Here is a 21,840-nt window from a genome sequence, read left to right on the forward strand (position 1 = left end):
TGCTGTTAAATATTTAAGAAACAGATTTCTGAAGAGAAAAAAATGTAGACAGGACACACTTTTAAATTTAATCTACATTAATATTTTATCCATCACTAAAAAAATTCTAAACAACCAACAAAACCATAAATCAATCCCATTTTGTTAGTATTTATTGATTTCTAAGATGTAAATGTTCATTTTAAATTGATTAGAGCCAGCTCCAGCATACTACTGATTAAAGTTTGAAAAGCACTTTATAAATACTATGTCATTTTGTTGTCACAACAGTAATAATCTTGGCCCACTATAGTTAGGTGGCTTCAAATATGTTTCATTTATTCATCTTGATCTTTTCCACGATCCCATTTTGTAAATCTGGACCCATAATCAAATCAATACTACTACTGCATAATGCTTTTAAATATATTTATTAAAAGTCGCAGGGGTTGTCAAACTATAGCCTGCTGGCCAGATGCAGCAGCTGAGGACGATTATCCCCCTCACCCAGGGCTATGAAGTTCTTTATTTAAAGGCCCACAAAATAAAGTTTTTGTTTTTACTATAGTCCAGCTCTCCAACAGTCTGAGGGACAGTGAACTGGCCCCCTATTTAAAAAGTTTGAGGACCCCTGATAGAGTAACAGAACCCATGCTGTAAAAGATTCTCTTAAGGTAGAAAGGTTTCAAATAAAGACACAGTAATATATGGTATCTGAAATCTGAGGACCAGATTAAAAAAGGTTGGAATGTTATCATTGGAAGATTGGTAATTTTCAGCTAAATATCACTGATTAAAAATAAAACCAAAAAATTCCCAGTACCTAATGATACCTAGATTGCTTGGAAGATTCTTAAGATAATTTTGAAGTAGTTGGAACTTTAAGGAATTGGTAATAATAATTACTAGCAAGCATTTATGGGGCACTTTAAATAGGTGTGTTGGTAAATTTTTAACAACCAGTGTACAGAAGAAAAAAAATTAAGACTGGACACATTTTAAAGTTTAATCTCCATTATCATTTTATCCATCAATTTAAAAAATCTAGACAATCAAGAAAACAAATCAGTCCTCTATATTGATTTCCGAGATGTAAATGCTCACAATGAAAAATTTTAAATTGGTTGGAATTACAATACATCACTGGTTAAAGTTTTAAAAGCACTTTACAAATATTATCTCATTTTATTCTCACAACTATTTGAACAATAGATGCTATCATAATCGTTATTTTACAGGTGAGGAAACTGAGGTTAAGTGAATTGCCCAAGGTCACACAGCTAGTAAGTAGCTGAGGCTGGATTTGCATTTGGGTCTTCCTAATTTTAGGTTCACTGTGATCTATGCACTTTGCCACCTAGCTGCCTAAGTTCTATGAGGTTAATTCCCTCCAATGATGAAGACTAAAACCCATCATTTCACTCTTCCCCCCCATTCTGTATAATTTTATGTCCATCCTTAAATTTGATATGAGGTCTGAACCCATCATTCTACTCTTCCCCCCATTCTGTGTAAGTATATTTTATGTCCACCCTTAAATTTGATATGAGATCCATTCAGTGTGCTAGGAATATTCATGTTCTCTTTACATTGTATGAATTCTAATGGACCCACATAGGCTTAACTATCCTATGATGTTCCCTTGTTCTTGCCATATGATTGGCCCATTTTTTTTTTCTTTTTTTTAGGCCAGAGGTGTCAAAAAGAATGGCACCCTTGTAGGTTGAACTAGATTCAAAAGTACTTGGGAAATATTGAACAAAATAAATATACAACAGAGATAATGTTAGTATGGGGTTTTCCAAAACAACATACAACTTCAGGGATGTTTGTATATGGTCTAGTATATGTATACGCACTTATATGGTTATACAACTAGCACATGGATGTATAAAGAAGTCTAGTCCTACTTCTTTATACATGAGTTTGACACTACTATTTTGCTTTGAATCATTCCCAGAAAATTAAAGAAACTTTTCATTTTCTTTCTTTCAATGAATGAATTTTTATGTGAGGACTGCCTTCATATAATGATCTTTCTCAATGGATTTTAACCAATGAGTCAATTAACAACACCAGCAACTCTATACATTGTCCTATAAAAATGGAAAACAATATATTAATTTATTTAAATGAAAATATAACACAAAAATCATTCAAAACAAAGACATAATCAGTAGTTTAAGGTCATGCCAAGCAGGCCAGTGATCATCTGTCAGTCTGAGGCTCCGCTCTAACCTGTTCTTCCTGAAAAGTTTGTAGGAGAGCTCTAGCTGAAGTGTAAACATCTATTTCTGAAAGAGTTCTCCTGGCAAAGTCCAGTGTATAAAACAGTCTTTAGTTTCCAGCTTATTCATTTAGACCTTCAGAATCTATTTTCTGACATCACTGATTGCAATTTGATTGGTTTTTACTCACCAATTGATTGCAGTTTATTCTTTAGCAGGAAAAGTCACACTTTTCCCTTTGGCAAAGTTGGTCCCGTTAAATGTGACACAGGTATAATTTTGAATAAGCACAAATTACAGATAAAAAATACTATTTTCCTATCTAAATACATACTACTGGTTCTCTAGTAAAAATTTTAATCAGGAAAAAACTGTAGCAATCCAAAGTATTGATAGGATGACAACATAGACTTCAATCAAATGTTACTGAAGAGGCTGGCTTTTTTCATAGTGGGAACACGTTCTTTTGCTCACAGTAAAATGGCTTAAGATGACAGTGTGATTGACTTTTCCTCTAAAGAAAAAAAAGTTGTCCCAAATTCTACTCTTCTTCTGAATAGGTTCCAGCTTCAGAAATGAATGGAATGTTTTAACAGGAGGAACCAGTTACTGAAGAACCTGTAATATTTCCTCTCAAGGTGGTTGGCCAATTTCCTTATGTACTCCTTCCATGATCTGACAGCAATTCTGGAAAACTCAGGTATGGGTATCTTAAACCCTGACTTTATCATGCTAAAAGAATGAGATTCTGCAATTCTTTAGAACCTCTGTATTTCCTAGTGCTAAGGTAACTGCCTCCATTGATTTTAAGGGTCTTAGAATCTTCTTCCTGTGAATGAATGCCTAGAATTGCTTGTTTTATTGTAAGGAAGATAGAAAGAAGAATGGGGAAAAAAAACTGTACTATTTTATATTCCTATAGTTGACAACATGTGACAAAGCTATTTTATACTGGCTCAAGGTAAAGCTCTGCTAGGCAGAGTACAATCTACTCTCTGGGATGTTATTGTTAAGAAAGCATAGAAAGAATCACATAAACATGTAGTGATTAACTCAGACACCACAGAGAGTTCAAGCAGCACTTAAGAATTTACTCCTTTTCAAATTCTATAAACATGTAAAAGTGCATTGTCTTCCCCATACACACAGAGGAAGGAATCCATGCTTCAGTAAAGTTGAAATTTTCTTTACTTCACAACTTCTCCCTGCAAATATCCAAGCTGGTATCACAACTCCTTGCTCAGAAGGTAAATATAAAAGAGAGCCAAGGGCACAGAAAAACCTGGAATTTGTAATGGAGAAAGCACACGGTCTTCACAGACTTTTTTTTTTCCTTCCAATGAAGTATATGTCATTCAATGTTTCAAGCCTTGCTCTATCCTTTGCTGGAGACGTGGCACTGTTTAAGTCAGAAATAATTCTTTCTTGGAGGTGAACTCATTCTGCTTTGTCATAGACACAGCAACAAAAATGTAGACTTTCTTCTTTATATTTCAGTATGCTCTGGATATCTGACATGTAGCTACAACAAAAGTCTTAAATAAAATGGTCCAATTATTTTGTCTATAATATATCAATAGTTGAAATTTGTAGAATGAAAAAAGTCACAGGTATCCAATTGGTTCATGCTCATTACTTGGAATGCAGCTTCTGCTTTGGTCAATGTTTCATCTTGGGTGGCAAAATGTTCATTGTCATCTTAGAGCTAATCCTTGAAAACTGTGACTATTAGAGACCAAATCTTTAAGGAAATGAAAAGCTCCTCTCCAAACTAAGTCATTAATTAAGCTTTTGTTTCCATCTTCATTCCCTTGAATCCTGGAATCAAGGAAGATCAAAGATACCAGCTTGATTGTACTGGAGTTTCACTTTGGTTTAAGGCTCTTTCTCTAAGCCTCAGCTCCAGGCATTCTAAAGTAAGTGGATATGTTTTAAGCTCAAACTTGTTAGCAAACATATTTGGAGAGTCATATAACCACTTTAAGTCGCCATTTCCAAAGATGCAAATTTCACGTATGTAGTGACCTGTAAATGAAGAGAAAGCAAGGAAAAAAGTTAAAAAACTGAACACTTGTTTTGAAAGGATGGAGGTGTGCTTTCGATCTACAGAAACATATTTTTTGTCCCTTGCCCACTTTGTGCCTAGCATTGGTTAAGGTATTGTGCAAATACAACAGCAGTACAACATTAGGAGCTATGTCCATGGGGAGCTTACAATCATAGAAAAGATATAGGTTTGCACATTAAAAATTAGGTAATATAATGCAAGCCAGGATAATAACATGTCTAATGGCATTTGAGTAGCACTTACTATAAGTCCCTAAGAGTGTAGAAAAAAATCACCACAGACTACTGTATCCACCAAAATTGAATTGGAGGAAGTGATCTTCTTAATGAGTAGTGTTAATGGATTAATGGGTAGTTCTCACATAAAGAGATCTATTTTGCTGGTCTGAAATAGACCCCCAACAGCCACTAACAGGTAGTATGGGAAAAACATGAGTAAAAGCCAGAGGGAATAATGTACATAGAGTTATAAAGCAAAAAAAAAAAAAAAAAAAAAAAAAAAAAAGTACATTAGGATTTAATATCTGGAAGGAACTTGAAACAATGTATAACTCATATGTTTTATAAATGTCAGCTACTACTATTGTTCTTATAGGTAATTGGGTCTAATACTTTTAATATGCAGGAAAAAAAAATTAAACTCAGAGTGAGTGACTTATCCAAGGTTATATAACTACAGCATATCAGAATTTTTGGAGCATTGTAATTGTGTAAAATAGTAAATGGAAAGGCAAGTTGAATCTACATTGTAAAGAGCAGTAAATCCCAGACTAAGGAACCTGATTTTATTCTGTAGTTATTGACAGTTTTTGAGCAAGAAAATTTTGGGAAAGTAGCATTTTTAGAAAATGAGTTTGACAGGGCTATACAATGGGAAAGACTAAGAATTCCATTATAATAATCAAGGCTGGAAATAATAAGTGACAAGTTGGATGTCTCAAGAATGGAAATGAAAGGAAAGGTTAGATATATGGAATTATACTCATTAAAATCATAGTTAAAGGTATAAGAAGAAAAGAACATGGAGCAAAAGTTGTCCTGGAGATGATTCACAATTAGAATGAAAAATGAGGAACTAGCAAAAGGGATAGAGGAAGCACAGCTAGAGAAAAATTAAGAAAGGATAGAATCTCAATGAGAGAATGATCAAATACTTTAGAGAGATTAATGAGAATGAATATTGAGAAAAGGCCATTGGATTCGGGCAATTGAGAAGTAAATAGGAATGTATATTCAGTAATGGGGATTAAAATTATATTTGAGAGGAATGAATTAGCTACAAAAAAAAAGGAAGCAGTAAGAAAATGTTTTAGGAGTTTGGTATTAAATAGGAAAGAACAAATAAGAAGGTAGCTTGAAGAACAAAAGAGTAATGGCTGGGTTTCATAGAGAGACTAAAGTCAGGCATACCTGAGCAATTTGAAGGGAGAGGGAAGGGGGCCTCAGTGGGGGAGAAAGTAGAAATTAGAAGAAGGGTCAACATTCCAGAGTGGATGAGGGGGGATATGATTGGTATAATAGATACTTGATAGTCTTAGTAAGGAAGAGGGGTATATCGTATGTAAAAGCAGAGAACATTCTCCCCATACCAGTACATGTTCCAAATTTGCCAAAGTGATTTTCATGAAACATCAAGCTGAATCATTCACCTACTCAGTAACTCTCCATGCTAACAGGATCAAACATAAATTCTCTTAGTTTTCTTTTAAAGCCAGTAATATTTTTGCCCCATTGGTCATCACACTACTTCCCGTAATTGAGGCAAATTGACCTTTTCTATGTTTTGCATGAAAGATACTCTGTCTGATGTTTTGTGCCTTTGCACTAGCTGTCCCCCAGGTTTCAAAGGCAATGACTTCTTGAACTTTTTGCTTCAGAGAATTCTCTCTTCTTTTAAGACACAGCTTAAAGCATGATCAACCACTTGAAGCCATTTCTGGTCTCTTTTAACTACTAGAACTCTCCTTCCCAAATTACCCTGTACATAACTTCTTTTCATTTTGTTATTTATTCACTTCATATTTATTTTATATATATATATATATATATATATATATATATATATATATATATATATATATCCTAGGGTTGTTTTAAGGATCAAATGAGCTAATATTTGCAAAACATTAGTAAGGTGCCTGGCACATAGTAAGTGCTATATAAGTGACAAATATGATTATTCTTACTATTAATTGTACTCCTATCCCTAGGCACTTAGCATGATACTGTCATTTTTTTCTGTCATATCCAACATTTATGACCCCTTTGGGAGTTTTCTTGGCAAAGATACTGAAGCGGTTTACCATTTCCTTTTCCAGCTCATTTTTACAGAAGGTGGTACATAATAAATACTTGTTCAATGACTGCCTGAAGAAATACACTGAGGAAACAAGAAAAACCTTGTAAAGGAGCTGCTGAAAAGCAAGGAGATCTCTTTTGGAGGTAATGGCAGCTCTGAATGGATTTGTAGATTTTATCTAGATACACAATGACCAGAGAGCTAGCTTAACCAAAAGTTGAGGGCAGGGTAATCTAGGGGGTTACATGAGTAACAGTAAAGAGGCTGACCATTGTGATCCAGGCTGTGTAGAGAGTAAAAAATATTCAAAAATGAGTTAATAAATTTCATGAACTTAGAAAAAATTGGATTTTAGAAATGTATTGTAATATAGACTATGCTAAGGAGAAAAGGAAATGTGAGGAGATTTTAGTCTGTGACAAGGGAGTTTGAGGTTTTAGAGTATAATCCTGAGTAGTAATTGGTAGAGTGAAGGGAAGGGAGGGACTATTAGGACAGAGTGAACTAAGAAATTAATGCAGAGGCAGCTAGTTGGTGCAGTGGATAGAGCATCCACCCTGAAGTCAGGAGGACCTGAGTTCAAATCTGGTCTCAGACACTTAACACTTCCTAGCTGTGTCACCCTGGGCAAGTCATTTAACCCCAATTGCCTCAGCAAAAAACAAAACAAAACAAAAAACCATGACTGCTTGCCATCTGGGGGAGGGGGTAGAGGGAGGGAGGGGAAGAATCGGAACAGAAGTGAATGCAAGGGATAATGTTGTAAAAAATTACCCTGGCATGGGTTCTGTCAAAGTTATTTTAAAAAAAAAAAGCTTATGAGCCCCCCCCAAAAAAAAAAGACTTACATGAATTGATGCTAAGTGAAATGAGCAGAACCAAGAAAACATTGTACATAACAACAAGATTATGTGATGATCAACTGTGATGGACTTTTCTTTTTTTCAACAATGAGGTGATTCAAAACAATTCCAGTTGACTTGGGATGAAAAGTGCTATTCATAGTCAGAAAGAGAGAAAACTGTGATACTCAATATAGATCTGAAATGCAGAAAAGACTGGCCCCCTCATCCCTAAGTCAAGGGGCCTCAGGCTTATAGGAAAATGTTGCTTAAACTAAATTAAGGGACAAAGTGCTTGCTCAACTATGTTCAGACAGAATGCTTGTCAAACAATGTCAGACATACTGTAAGTTCCCCAGCATCCCTCTCCTCAAGTGAGAAGTCACTGTGTAACCACAAGGCAGAACAAGAATTGCTTATAAGCCTGTCTCTACTTGGGTTCGTGACAGAACTTGATCCAGAGATCCGTCCTGGCCAGTGAATAAACTGCTTTCTAAATTGAAAACAAACAAACAAAAAATTAACTGAGATGATAAAGTCCCTAAGAAGATTCCAGAGAAAAAAGATGGTAAGTGGTCACAGAAAAGAGGAAGAGAAATTCAATGGCAAAGACTTTTAAGTGGAGAGAAATGAACTGCCAAGAAAATCACAAAAAGAATCCCAAAGAGTAAGATATAACTGAAAAGATTGAACAACAACAATAAATAGTGCTATTCAGCAAGGAGTAGTCCAGTGTTTTCTGTTCTGTCTCTCAGCTTAGGGTTGAGAAAGAAGATGAAACTTCTATGGCAGAGAACAGAAACTTGCTGAGTGTCTCCTGCGGACAGACAATTCTTACATCACATCACAGCTATGATGTGAGATAAATGTATGGTTTTCTACAATCTAGTAGAGTTTCTTAGGGTTCTATGGAAGTTGCAGGTAGGAGGTTGCCTAAAAGGTGAGACTGAGTGGAGATAAGGCTGATTTTGAATAAAAGTGGTATAGGGGAAAGCAGAAAAAGGTGAAGATAGGGTGGTAGGGTAGGGTGAAGGAACCAGCAGGTATGAATCACAGGAATAAGAAAGCTAAATTAGGGAGCAAAATAGAGGTCGGATTTTTACTTGAGGAAATTAAAGAATAAATATGAAGGATATCAGGAAGAAATACACACGTGAAGTCCAACATTAATATTCTGAACAGAACAGTAATGATGTCCCCTGTCTGTTTAATTGGTTATATAATGGCCCCTTCTTCATTGTTCCTAATTCTTAAACTTCCCCTCTCAATGCCATAAACAAAGCTCATTCCAAGGAACCCTATGTGCCACAGGCATCATTATACCATCCTGTGCCAACCGGATCACACAAGCATCTTTCAAAGCACATATCCTATTTGAAAGGTCCACAAAGGAAGTAAGTGAAGGGAGGGGAGTTCCTGTCACTGAGGAAAACAAAGAAAAGTCATTATTAAGAATGGAGAAGGTTTTTTTCAGACTTTCTGGATCAGGGAGTGTGGTGCAAAAAAGAGGAACTGAATCTCTTATTCTGCCCTCCATCTGTGCCCAACATTAACTGCTACCCCAACCTACAGAGAACAAGAGGGGTAAGGGAAAAAAAGGAAATAAATTATGTATCTAAAAAAGCAAGTAACTGATTTAATTTTTCAGTCACCTGTAGATATACACATTCATACACATTCAAGGGAAAGAATGATCTAAAGCAGTATTTTCTTGGTATCTTCCTAGGACTTCAAGGCCTTTGGAAACTATCTTTTTAAAACATGAATTAAATAGAGTGATGGATAGATTGGTCCAAAAGATTTGACTGGTAACTCAGTTCTTCTAATACCTATTCTGATATTTTATGCTACAAACCCCATCTATGTAAATGTACTATTTGAGTCTATTATAGATAATTATTTTATGTCTCTATTACAATTATGTAATATTCTCTTGTTGGGGTTTTCTTGGGGTCCCTGGAGGCAGCCTTCCTTTCAGTTCAGTAATCACCACAAGTGAAGCCAGGGGTTAAAGTCCAAATTCTTTATTGTCTCCTTCAAAGTCTTGTCTCCTTCACTTGGGGCTCGGCTAGTTTTTCTGGAGGCCTTCCGGATCTTGGTTTCAGTGGAGAAGTGAAGGAGAAGAGCCTGCCATCACTTCTCTGGTCTTACCTCGTTCTGATTCTGGCTGAGTTTGTCTGAGCTTATGTCCTCTCTAATCAAAGGTGTGAATCTTGTAGAACTATAGTAAGTACTAAGTACATGTAATGAACTAGAGAACTGTTAAGCACCATGCTAAATTAGATAACTATTGTCTCTATCAAATCCACTGACTTAGTACCTTGTAAGAATCCTTTGTTTCAAGTTCAGAGTTCTGGCTCATGACACAATTATATATTTTGTTATACAGTGTTAAGATGATACAAAATGTATATTGTGGGTAATATATCATATATTACATATCAGACATATTCTCCTTTTTTATATTATAAAATGTCTCTGTTATAATCAATCAATCAAGGAACCAACATGCATTTATTGAATGCCAACAGTGTTAGGCAATGTGCAAATTTCTAGGATCACAAAGACAAGAGTGAAACAGTGTCTACCTTCAAGGAGTCACACTCTGGTGTAGGAGACATGTATATAGATAGGTATATACAAATAGATCCTTTTTTGAGGAAAAAACTGATGAATAGAAGAAATTGGAGATTTTATATAGTAAGAAGTAGGAAGAGGTAGATAAACAACTAAGGAGAATGTTGCAATAATCTAGATAAAAGGTGATGAAGGCGTGAATTAAGGTGGTATCTCTGTGAGTAGGGATGGTTGGATGAGAGAGGTATTGAGGAGATAAAAACTGAATTAAATGTATAGTGGGGTGAGAGTGAGGAATGACTGAGATAGAGAACCTGGGTAACTGGAAGGATGGTGGGAAGGAGCCCTCAACAGAAATAAGAAAGGTTAGGAAAGAGATGGGTTTAAGCATGAGGATCATGACTTCTATTCTAAACATGCTGAGTTGGAGATGTTTAATGAAAAATGTAATAACGATGAAATAAAGGACATCACCATGACAGCCTCCATGTTCACTTTCCATATCATGCCACTTTACAGCTCGAAGATTTCCTTCCCAGGATGCATTTGGCATGGATCCAGGAACTCCTGTAATGTTGATAAAGGAGAAAAATCAGAAATAAGAGACAAAAAAAAAGATAATTGAAGATTAGCATTAGGCTACATTCATCATTAATCAGAATTTTAAAATGACTAGAAGAAAGTTTCTGAAATAAACAAGAATGTAAGGTTTTATACTTTCTTTTACATTATTGAAATGCTTTTCTTTTCAGGGATAGAGGAGAAAGAAAAAAGAGTTGAACTGAATCTGATTTTATAAATGTATTGGCAAATTCTCATAATCAGTATGCTGATTGGCTAACAGTTTTATAACTTACCTTATAAGATCTACTTGTTAAGAGCTAGGAAAGAAAAAAAATGTTTTGGGATCCTATGTTTTGATTAAAAACTTGAAATTCCATAGCCTGAAATCATTGGGCAGAGAAGCCTTGAGATTCAACTGAATTTTGACTAGTCTTTCTTATAGTTACTTTCAGTTCTACTATAAATATTTCAAAGTGAGATGAGCTAACAAATAGGTTATAGGATTGTGTGTGTGTGTGTGTGTGTGTCTGTGTCTGTGTCTGTATCTACAAAGAATAATTTCTCTCTATGTAATGGCAAATAGTGGAACATAAGAATCTAAATATACCAAATATATACTGATATACTAAATATACCAAAGAGAATACTAAATATATCAAATAAACCAAAAAAAACAAATATAAATTACTTAGGAATTATTCATCTATTTGATAAAAACTGCCAGAAATACTGAAAAGCAATCGGGCAGAATTTAGGCCTAAACAATATCTTATTCCACAACATAAAACAATTAGAAGTAGATCATATCCTGCTAGGAAATATATATTCAATCAAAAAAAGAAGTAATTAATAAAGATGAAATAGAAAACTGTGATGTCATGAAACTGTAAAAGCTTCTACACAAACAAAATTAATGCAATTATTATTTGCAGTTTTTAAAGAAATGCTTTGATCTGCATTCAGACTCCACTAGTTTTTTCTTTGAAGATGGAGAGCATTTTTCATCTTATGTACTTTTGAATTATCTTGGATCATTATATTACTAAGAATTGCTAAGTCATTCACAGTTGATCATTGCACAATACTGCTGGTACTATATAAATGTTTTCCTGGTTCTGCTCACTTCACTTTGCATAAAATTCTTTGCAGGGTTTTTTTGCCTTTTAAATGGTCCTAATCTAATTTTCTATTGTCAATACTGATTATAATCTTACTACTCATTCTTTTAATACAATCAGTGATCTATCCAAACTGGCCATTTTGGTGTTCCTCACATGTAAAATGCTTTATTTGCTCTGTGCCTTTGCATAGGCTGTCCTTTAAGTCTAGAAATGAACTCTTTCCTCACATCTGCCTGCTTTATGAGTAGAAATGTGGCCTCAGAGACTTATCAGCTGGGTGACCTTGGGTGAGTCACTTAACCGTGTTTGCTTCAGGTTTCAACTGTAAAATGAGCTGAAGAAAGAAATGGCATACCCTTCAATATTTTTGCCAAGAAAACCTCAAACAGGGTAATAAAGAGTCAAATATAACTTAAACAACTGAACAACAAAAACAGAAACTTCCTACACAGGACTATGACAAGGAAGGCAGTTTAAAAACCTCAAATTCTTTAATAATGTGACTGACAAAAAGGAAGTCAGTTGAAGCAATCTTTCAAAGGAATTGTGCTTCCTGGAATTAGTAAAAGTTCAGCATAATGCAGTGGAGAGAAATCTAGGTGTTTGAGAAAGACACTAGATATACAATAAGCATTTACCAAGTATTTACCTTATGCAAACACTATGAGGTGATAAAAATGAAAATAGCCTCTGCTTTTGAAGAGCTTATATACATTTTATTGGATATATCCAGTGAGCCTGCTTGTATGTGTTTGTGGGTGTTATACATCATGATTAACTTGCATAGTGATAAGTCAACAGTAAGCCACATGAAGAGAGAGGGAGCAACCAAGAGGATTAGATTTTCATGGAGAAGATAAAACTTATGATGAACCTTTAAGAGAGTGTCAAAAATAAGCCAAAGTAGCTCCTTCCTCATCAGGCTGATGGAGGAAGAAGCCTTCCAAGATGGAGACAAAAGATGGCATGAAAACATGGAGCTCTCAGATCTCTGCCAGAGAAAACTCATGGATAAAGAAAATATAGAAACAAAAATTTAGAGACGGAAGAGACCTTAGAAGCCATAAAATATGATCTCATCCTTTTTATTCATGAAAAAAACTGAGGCACAGAGATGCTAAATGACTTGTCAAGATTCAATAGAGCTAGCTAATAATTGTGTGAGGCAGAATCTGAACACAAATGTTCCTGGCTTCTAAATCCAGGATCCCATCCATCTAATTTCTACTTTCTTCACTGATGGTGTATAAGATAAAGACATAGTCACAAATGTATATAAATAAATTCAAGCCCTGCCACAGACCCAATGAAGTCAAATGTCAGCTAGATGCTGCTCCTGTAGCACATCTGGAAATGAGCCTGCCAGGCAAGGCTGATCTCTGAAAGACCTAACTAGAAGCAATAGAGAAGATCCAAGAAGAAACCAACATTTCCCAAGCAGTAGAGATAAATATTCTGTCAGAATGTTTTGCCACTGTGTTTCTCAGTAATCAAAACAAGCTTTCCCCCTGGGCCCTCTTTTCTCTATGTAGACATACTCTTTTGGTGACCTCATTAGCTCCCATTGGTTGACTAATCATTTTCTTTGCAGATCACTCTTAAATCTATATATATCCAACCTTAGTGTCCCTTTTGGGCTCGTCACCAATAGACTACTGGACATTCTGGTCAGATGCCCCATAAGCATCTCAAATTGAATATATCAAAGATACATCATGCTCTCTTTCCTCCAGCCAATCTTTCTTGCTAACTCTAGTTCTGCCAAGGAGCTCCATCATTTTTCGAGTTACTAAAATTTCCAGTTTCTACTCATCTTTCTTCCCAGTCCCACATTCAAACAGTTGTCAAGTCTTATTAATTCTACCATCCTACTTATATTCATAGCCTTCTCTCTATTTATGTGGACACTATTTTAATTCAGACTTTCAAACTTAAAATATTCTCAATATTTTAACAGATTTCTAATGGGTCATTTGGTCTTTAGCCCTCTCTTCTTCAAAACTATCCTCCACACAACAAAGTAACATTCCTAAAATTCAAGTCTTGACTATGTTACTCACTTCCTTGCTCAATAAGCTTTCATTTTGTTTGATAAACTATCTATTCCTCTATTTGGTATATGAAACCCTTCACAAATGGGTTCCAGACTACCTTCCCAGGATTAATGAACTTTGTTATGCTTCACACTTTCTACATTCCAGCCAAACTGACTGACTTCTTGCCACTCATCCACAACATGTCACCTATTATTCTTTTCCAGGTCTTTGCATAAAAAGGTATCTTCCATGCCTAGAATATATATTCTTCTATATACTAAGTCTGTATGGACAAAACATTCTAGATCTTCTGGATCTCAGAACTAAATCATTATTCCATATCTAGAAGCTTAGCATTACTTCCAAAGGGCCATGAGTAGATCAGATGATGTCCATTCAGCCTGCAGGCCAAATGAAATGCTTGCCTGCAGCCAAGTAAAATTCATGAAATAATCTACATGCTTGTATAAATTGCAATACTCAATTGATTCATTAATGTTTTACCTTTCTCTGAAAATATTCTGAAGGCTTAGTGAGAAACAACATTTAGATGCTGAACCTATACTAAGTTTTCTCTCTTATGTCTGGTCTTTACTGAACAATGATTTGATCAAGCAAATAGAGATTTGCATTTACAGAAAAAGAAAAAGAGCTAGTTTGACAGACTGCAATAAAGTCAGAAGAAGAGGAGAAAGCCGAAACAGGTTAAATTCTTCAGCTCTATGCAGCAGTAAATTTTATCTAGACCCTCTAACTGTCTATACTTTAGGCTCCAAGTTTCCCCCCACTTTTAAACCCTCTCCTCTTCTTGAATAATTTGTTTAACTTTGTTGATATATAAGGCACTGCTCATAAAGCAATGGTCCTAGTGACAAGAAGATTTTTTTAGTAACCTAAAGAAAAATGCAAGCTCTTTGAAGGACGGACTTTGTCCTTTTTATCTTTATAAACACAAGACTTGACGATATGCATGTATAGAGTTGAGTTTTTAAAAAAAAGCATTACGGAACAGAATCAAATATTTGGTAACACAAATCACTACAAAAACATTTTCCCTCAGAGGACCAATGTCATTATTAAGTACTTGGCCTCAAACAAGGAACAGGATGTCATAAAAGTAAAAGAGGTATAAACTACAATAATTTCAATAGTAGTTGTGTTTCTCAAGTCCTAAAAATTTGGAAGAAATGTGTTATTCATATTGATAATACGAGGCCCAAAGTGCTATCACACACACACATATACACAATTACTTCATTTAAAATCAGAATCCTAATTATTACAAACTTCAAATAAACATTTAATTAACAATATCTCTTTTGTCTGATTTTTAAAGGACATTTTGATGATAGTTTGAATGGCCCTGATCTCTTGAAAAAAGCAGTTCAGATAAGTCTAAAATGAAGACTTTTCTGAAACTATTATTTTATAAAATAAATACTTTAAATGCAAAATAAAATAAAATGAACACTTCTTTGTCTCTTGATAAATTTCACTATAACTAACAGGGTCATTCATTACAACTCCTTAAATGATTTAGAGCCAAACTCAAATTTGGGGACATTATTTTTTAAAACAGACATAAATGTCTAAACATTTTCACATCCAGCATTCTTTGGCTTCTGGTTCCCTTGTTCATTTTTTTTTTTTCTTTGCTTCCTATGACAAAAACAGGCTTTGTTTAGGACCTGCAACCAACCTATCTAAGAACATGAATTTCTACTGAAGGTTCCTCTCACAAGACCAAGGTTCTTAACCTGGTTTGTGAACTCAGTTTTTTTTGGTTTATATACCTGAATAACTGTTTTTCTTTGTAACTCTGTATATCTTATTTTATGCATTTAAATCATTATTTTGAAAAGGGGTACAAAGGCTTTGCCTTGCTACCCAAGGAATTCAGAAGACAGGTTAAGAATCTCTTAAGTTACACTATATACCCTGAACCTTTCCTTCAGTTTCTTTTTTCTTTTTCCCAGGATGGACAAATCTTCTTCTCCAGCTATTTCAGAAGTCTTAGTATTGCTAGAGCTCATTCTCTAATGCTTTCTTTTTTATTGTTGTACCGCAGTTAGAGGAAGTGGTTGGGACTTTCTCATTCGATTTCTAAAGCAAGGGGAAAAAACTGTCCTTTCCTAGGTAGGTCACCCACAGCTTAGTAGAAATGCCATTGTCTTGGGCCTCAGATAATAAAAATATAGAGAAACTGATAGCTTTTAAGTTCCTTCCTGGGCTCTAAATCTATGATTTTAAGATCCTTATCATTTAGGAGAGAATATGGTTGTAGGATGTGGAAGAGAAATAGAGACAAAAGCATGGAATCCTAGATATTGAGAAGTCGGATTTTTGTCTTATATCATATATAACAGTATATATGTATGTATGTGATGAAGATTAAACTTTATATGATATCAGGGAAATTGCACACAGGTACTACAGAGCTAAAAAAAAAAAGTAACTGGAAAAAACTAGACATTATATATAAAAAGCAATACTAATTATAGTATGGATTGTTTATTGTTTAAATATTATCAGTAGCAAAATCACCAAAGGGAAGTGTAGTGAGAAAAGCTCTGTTTCTGGAATCCAGAAAACCTGGGTTCAAATCCTCCCTAGGATGGGACCTCCTGGGCAAGTCACTCAATTTCCTTAGTTTCCTTTCCTCTAAAATGAGGGAGTTGGGCTTCATGGCCTTCTGTTATACCAAGTCTGACTAATGTTTGTAATTTGTTTACAGGGTGAAACTGATAGAATCTAAACTCCCAGAAGGTAGAATTACATTCTTTAAGAAGGTTCCTAATCAATGGTAAAATACAGTGGAAGTCAGGTAAAACTTCGGATTATTTCTTCAGCTTGGTCATCAGATCAAAACTTGAAAAGATTAGAGTGTGTTAAGGATCGCATGACTCCATTCTACCTTTTGTGGCTGGAAAAATCTGGTGAATCTAAAGGATGTGAATTTAATCCGAACTCGAATGATCAGAACCCCTAAAGGAGCAATCAATGTCTGCCCTGGTTCCATAAAACCATGAGCCAGCACTGACCCTCATTACCCAGGAAACTTGGCCAATCCCAACAATATTCCTTGTCAAATATGCCTTATGACTGACTGCCAGGATTGTATCACAGTGGCATGCAATGTTATCCAAGCTAAATGCCAAGTCTAATTATTATTATTTTTTTGAGAAGTGAATTTGGTTTTTTAGGAAGGCAGTTCTACAGAATGAGGATTTTTAAGAAACAAAGCAATGTCACAAAATGGAAAGAAAAAACTAAATACCAGGTGTTTTCTGGGTGACCCTTGCTGGCCTCCACTGGCCTGACTCAGCTTTTTTGAAAACAAATTACTTTGAGAACAGCAGGTTTTTCGGCTCCTGGCCCCATTGGCTACTCTCTTGCTCCTTTTCGAAGTGACAATCAGATACAACCCCTTGAAGCATGCTTCTTGGTGGGCTTATTTTCAGGAGCCAAGACATTTCTTTCTGTCCATGACTGTTTTCAGAAAGGGAGTTAGTTTCAAATAGTTCAAGAGCCCTTGTGTTGCAAAATCCCCAAATCCAGGAATTTGCTTTTAAAACTATGACAGAGGGTGTGTTTATAGGGTGTCACAGTTCCTCACAGACTCACAAATATGTGCAACTAGGAAAATGTGTTCATGAAAAATGGGGGATGGGGTAGGAAGAAGAGTTTGCCTATAGCTTCAGGTAAGAAGTTGTGTCTTTCCACTGAACACTTGGAAAAATAAATTTCATAAAGATAATTAGCACCACATATTTTCAGCATATCTATCTATCTATCTATCTATCTGCATATGTGTGTGTATATATAAATGAGAGAGAGAGAGAGAGAGAGAGAGAGAGAGAGAGTCACTAATTCACATTAATTTTATGGCATATAACAGTGTAGTGTAGTAGAAATAACTTAGAGTGGAAAGACCTGGAATCACAGATTTGAATCAGGCCTCTGACACTTGCCAGTTATGTGACCTGCCACTTGTGTAAATCTCAGAGTTGCTTGTCATCTTGAATTCATAATAAATAATGAGTTTTTATTCACAATGTCTTGAGTTCATAAATAAACAATTATTAGAAGCAAAAAAGAACAATTAGCATTAAAAATAATTTTAAGACTGATTTGATGGATTTTTTTTTTTTTTTTTTTTTTTGGTTTTGGTTTTGTTTTTTTGGTCTGCAAGTGCCTAGAATAACTCAGGCTTCTGTCCAAATCAATGTTAAACAATTGAGAAGTCCATACTATATAAGGACAAAGACTTGCAAAGCAGAATGAAGGGGAAGAGAGAAGAGACAGGGTCTCTTAGAAAGGAGATTTGTTATATTATCAAGAACGAAGCCCAGAAGTAAATATCACGTTTTGTTCAAGCTTTGTAAAGCGTAAAATATTGCTATAAATTTGTTTCATCTGATCTCAGATTGGAATGTGGTTATTTCCTGAGACTCAACTTAATCTAAGATCTCAAACAATGAAGAAACTCCAATTACCTATATGAGCATAGAGGGATCTCAGAGCTCCTTTAATTGATTTTCCTCATTCTATAAATGAGGAAACTAAGTCTCAGCAACTTAACTCCAAGGAAGGAAATGTCTAAAAGAGTGTTATGACAGAGAGTGTCAAAGGTGGAACTTGGCCCGGTCCTTGTATTCTAGAGAGAGTGCTCTTGTCCCTGTGAATCTGCTTTATCCTCGACAATCTGACATGAAGTCATCCCTTCCATACTTAAAAGACTCCTCAGGAAGACCTGCACACATACTCTCCCTATCAGGGCTAGCTACACAAACTTCCTATGGTTTTCTGAATCTTGCCTGATAACAATAAAAGAAAACACAATATTGAAGAAGACCTAGAAACAAAAGCAGAAAAGACAGATTTGGGAGCTCCTGGTCAGAAGGCTAGATTGTACCATCCTTTTTGATGATTACCTTTGTATTATGGGTGAGTAGGGATGAAAAAAGTGCAACAACATTCATTCAAATGCTGAACTATACATAGAACTGGAGTTCTTAATCTAAGGAATGTGAACTTGCTTGTTATTTTTTTTAACAATATATTATAAAAATAACAACTTTAATATTCTTGGTTTCTCTTGTAATCCTATGAGGCAGTTAGGTGGTACAACAGAGTATCAGGCTTATAGTTAGGAAAACGCAAGTTCAAAACCAGCCTCAGACATTTATTAGTTGTGTGATCTTAGGAAACTGTTAGCTTCTGTTTGGCTTAGTTTGTTCATCTGTAAATTGAGTTGACTTATCTGTACTTATCTGTGAAAGATTTTGTGAAGATCAAATGAGATTAATTATGGTAAAAAAGTGCCTGGCACATATTGTTCATTTAAAAGCATCATTGAATTATTGTTCTATAAGAAATGATCAGCAGGATGATTTAAGAAAGGCCTGGAGAAACTTACATGAACTCTTGCTAAGTGAAGCAAAGACACTGTAGAAAGCAACAAGATTATGTGATGATCAACTCTGTTGGACATGGTGCTTTTCAACAATGAAGTGATTCAAGCCAATTCTAATATACTTGTGGAAAGAGCTACTGAACGTGGATTACAACATAGTATTTTCACTGTTTTTGTTGTTTGCTTTTTTTTTCTTTCTAATTTTTCCCACTTTTGATCTAATTTTTCTTGCATAGTATAATAAATGTAGAAATACATTTAGAAGAATTGCACATGTTTAACTTATATTGGATTACTTGCTGTCTAGGGGAGAAGCATGGGGGGAAGGGAGGAAGAAAAATTTGGAACACAAGGTTTTGCAAGAGTGAATGTTGGAAACTATCTTTTCATATATTTTGAAAATAAAAAGCTATTAATTTTTTAAAAATCATCCTTGAGGAGTCCATAGGTTTCTTTGTCCTGCCAAAGGGGACTACTACATAAAGAAGGCTAAGAATACTTCCTATACAAGATAAGACTTTAGCCAGCCAACAAAGAGGCCAAGGAGACAGGTTAGTCACACTAATATCTTTATTTTACAGATTATCATTCTCAGAATATTTTCAGAGTCAGTTTGTCAATATTCTTTCTTTAATGGGTCCCTCATCTAAAACTACTTCAGATGTGATCTGACCATTATTGTTATTTAGTCATTTTTCAGTCATGTCTTACTCTTCATGACCCAATTTGGGGTTTTCTTGGCAAAGATGCTAAAAGTGATTCAATATTTCCTTTGCCAGTTCATTTTACAGATGAGGAAACTAAGGCAAACTGGGTTAATAGATTTGCCCAGGGTTACACAGATAACATCTGAAAGTCACATTTGAACTGAAGGAGTCTCTCTATCCACTGATCCACCTAGCTGCCCTAGCAGAGTTCAATAAACTTATAACTTTGGTCTTCAATTAACCCCTATGAATAGGAGGAGGTGGACAAGGTAGCCACTAAGTTCTCATCCAACTCTAAGTGGAATAGTGCATAAAGTGCTGTACTTGGAGTCAGGGCAGATTGAGTTCAAATATTTATTAACTGGGCAATACTGGACAACTCACTTCACTTCTCTTAGCTCTCAGTTTCCTCATCTGTAAAATGGAAAAAATAACAATATCTACCTCCCAGGGTTGTTGTGAAAATCAAATGTGATTAATATTCATAAAGCACTTAGCACAATGTTTGGCATATATATATATATATATATATATTCATACACACACACATATATATGGTACTCTTCCTTCATATTAATACAAACCCAAAATTGTTTTATTTTGTGCCCTTGGGAATAGGGATTTTTCTTTCTATAAACCTAGTAAAGTCTCTAGCACATAGTAGGCACTTAATAAAAGCTTGCTGATTGATCTGGACTGCTCTTTCACACAAGTGGTTCAAATCAATACAATAGTTTCTCAATTATTTTCCATATGATTCATCTTATCACCTCTCTCTCTTCTCTACTCATACAGTTGATTTTTTGGAGCTCAACTGAGAATGAATCAGCAAATCTGACAATGTCTTTGTGCTACAAAATGGATCTCTGCACTTAATGATTAAACAAGTCTGACTCTGTTCACACTGACACTCTCCTGATTAAGAGAGGGAATCTAACTTGCTGCTTGTTCTAGAAAAGGAGTTTAGGAAGGGGTAGGGGCCCTGAGGTTTTATTTGGGGGAAAAGGAGAGGGTAGAAAGATCAAAGGAGGATAGGTAAAACAATGCCAAACTTTCCAAACACCAAAGCTATTACTCTCACCTTGATCAAAAATAATCAAGAATGAACACACAATACTCTTCAACCTCAACACAGGTCCAGGACACAAGGGACAAAGTTTTGGATTTTCATTTTATACAAAGCCAGCTTCATTATGATAGAGTTTTCACTGTATAGAATCAATTCAATAAGGCATATTACTTAGAGAATTATTTTAGGTAGATACAGTTATGTATCTACCTAAAATAATTCTCTAAGTAATATTTTGGTTTGTATTAATATGAAGGAAGAGTACCATATGGATTCTCATTGCTGATTGACAATGGTGATTAAAACTAATATATACTGCTAAAAGTTAAAAATAAAAATTTCATTTAAGAGAAAAGTTATTTATGTTGATTATTATATGGTTCTAGGAATTCCCATTGTCACAGCATAGCTGTATATACTGAAATCTGGTAATATTTCCATAGACCAGAAAGTTGAGTTTAAGCTGACCTGTCAAATCATACTCCAATTTTCCCTTAGCCATTCTGTCAAATGACTTTGTTATGCATGTTTAACATGTATAAGACTGCCTGCCATCTAGGAGAAGGGGTGGAGGGAAGGAAGGGAAAAGTTGGAACAGAAGTGTTTGCAAGGGTCAATGTTGAAAAATTATCCATGCATATGTTCTGTCAATAAAAAGCTATAATAAAAAAAAAATGACTGCTATGCCAAGAGACAGAAATTAGCCTTGACTTTATACATACAATAAAAACAGATATATCCCAAATCCAATTGAATGTCATCCAAAAGTGCTCATGTAGATGTTCTTAGACTAGTGAAATAAATCTATGGCTCAATAGTCTTACAAAACAAACTTACTCCTTTGTGAGAGAGCAGCATAAACAGAGCCAAAGTAAATTACTAGTTACTTGAGAGGTAAGGATTTTAAAGCACTGATCTTTTGCATATATGAAACT

General features: G+C 35.0%; 1 protein-coding gene across 2 annotated transcripts in view; it reads right to left on the reverse strand.

Annotated features, from left to right (window-relative positions):
- Positions 1-1,621: 1,621 nt before the first annotated feature.
- Positions 1,622-21,840, reverse strand: part of LOC100925756 (glucosaminyl (N-acetyl) transferase 2 (I blood group)) — a 75,887-nt gene continuing 55,668 nt past the window's right edge. For both annotated transcript variants that reach the window (XM_031946868.1, XM_003760188.4), the window contains exons 2-3: positions 10,467-10,559; positions 1,622-4,232 (exon numbers count right to left, since the gene is read on the reverse strand). In XM_031946868.1, the coding sequence (XP_031802728.1) occupies positions 4,042-4,232; positions 10,467-10,559 (284 nt within the window). In that variant the 3' untranslated portion in view covers positions 1,622-4,041. The remainder of the gene's footprint in view (positions 4,233-10,466; positions 10,560-21,840) is intronic.

This window comes from Sarcophilus harrisii, chromosome 1, assembly GCF_902635505.1.
Source record: "Sarcophilus harrisii chromosome 1, mSarHar1.11, whole genome shotgun sequence".
Lineage (NCBI taxonomy): Eukaryota > Metazoa > Chordata > Mammalia > Dasyuromorphia > Dasyuridae > Sarcophilus > Sarcophilus harrisii.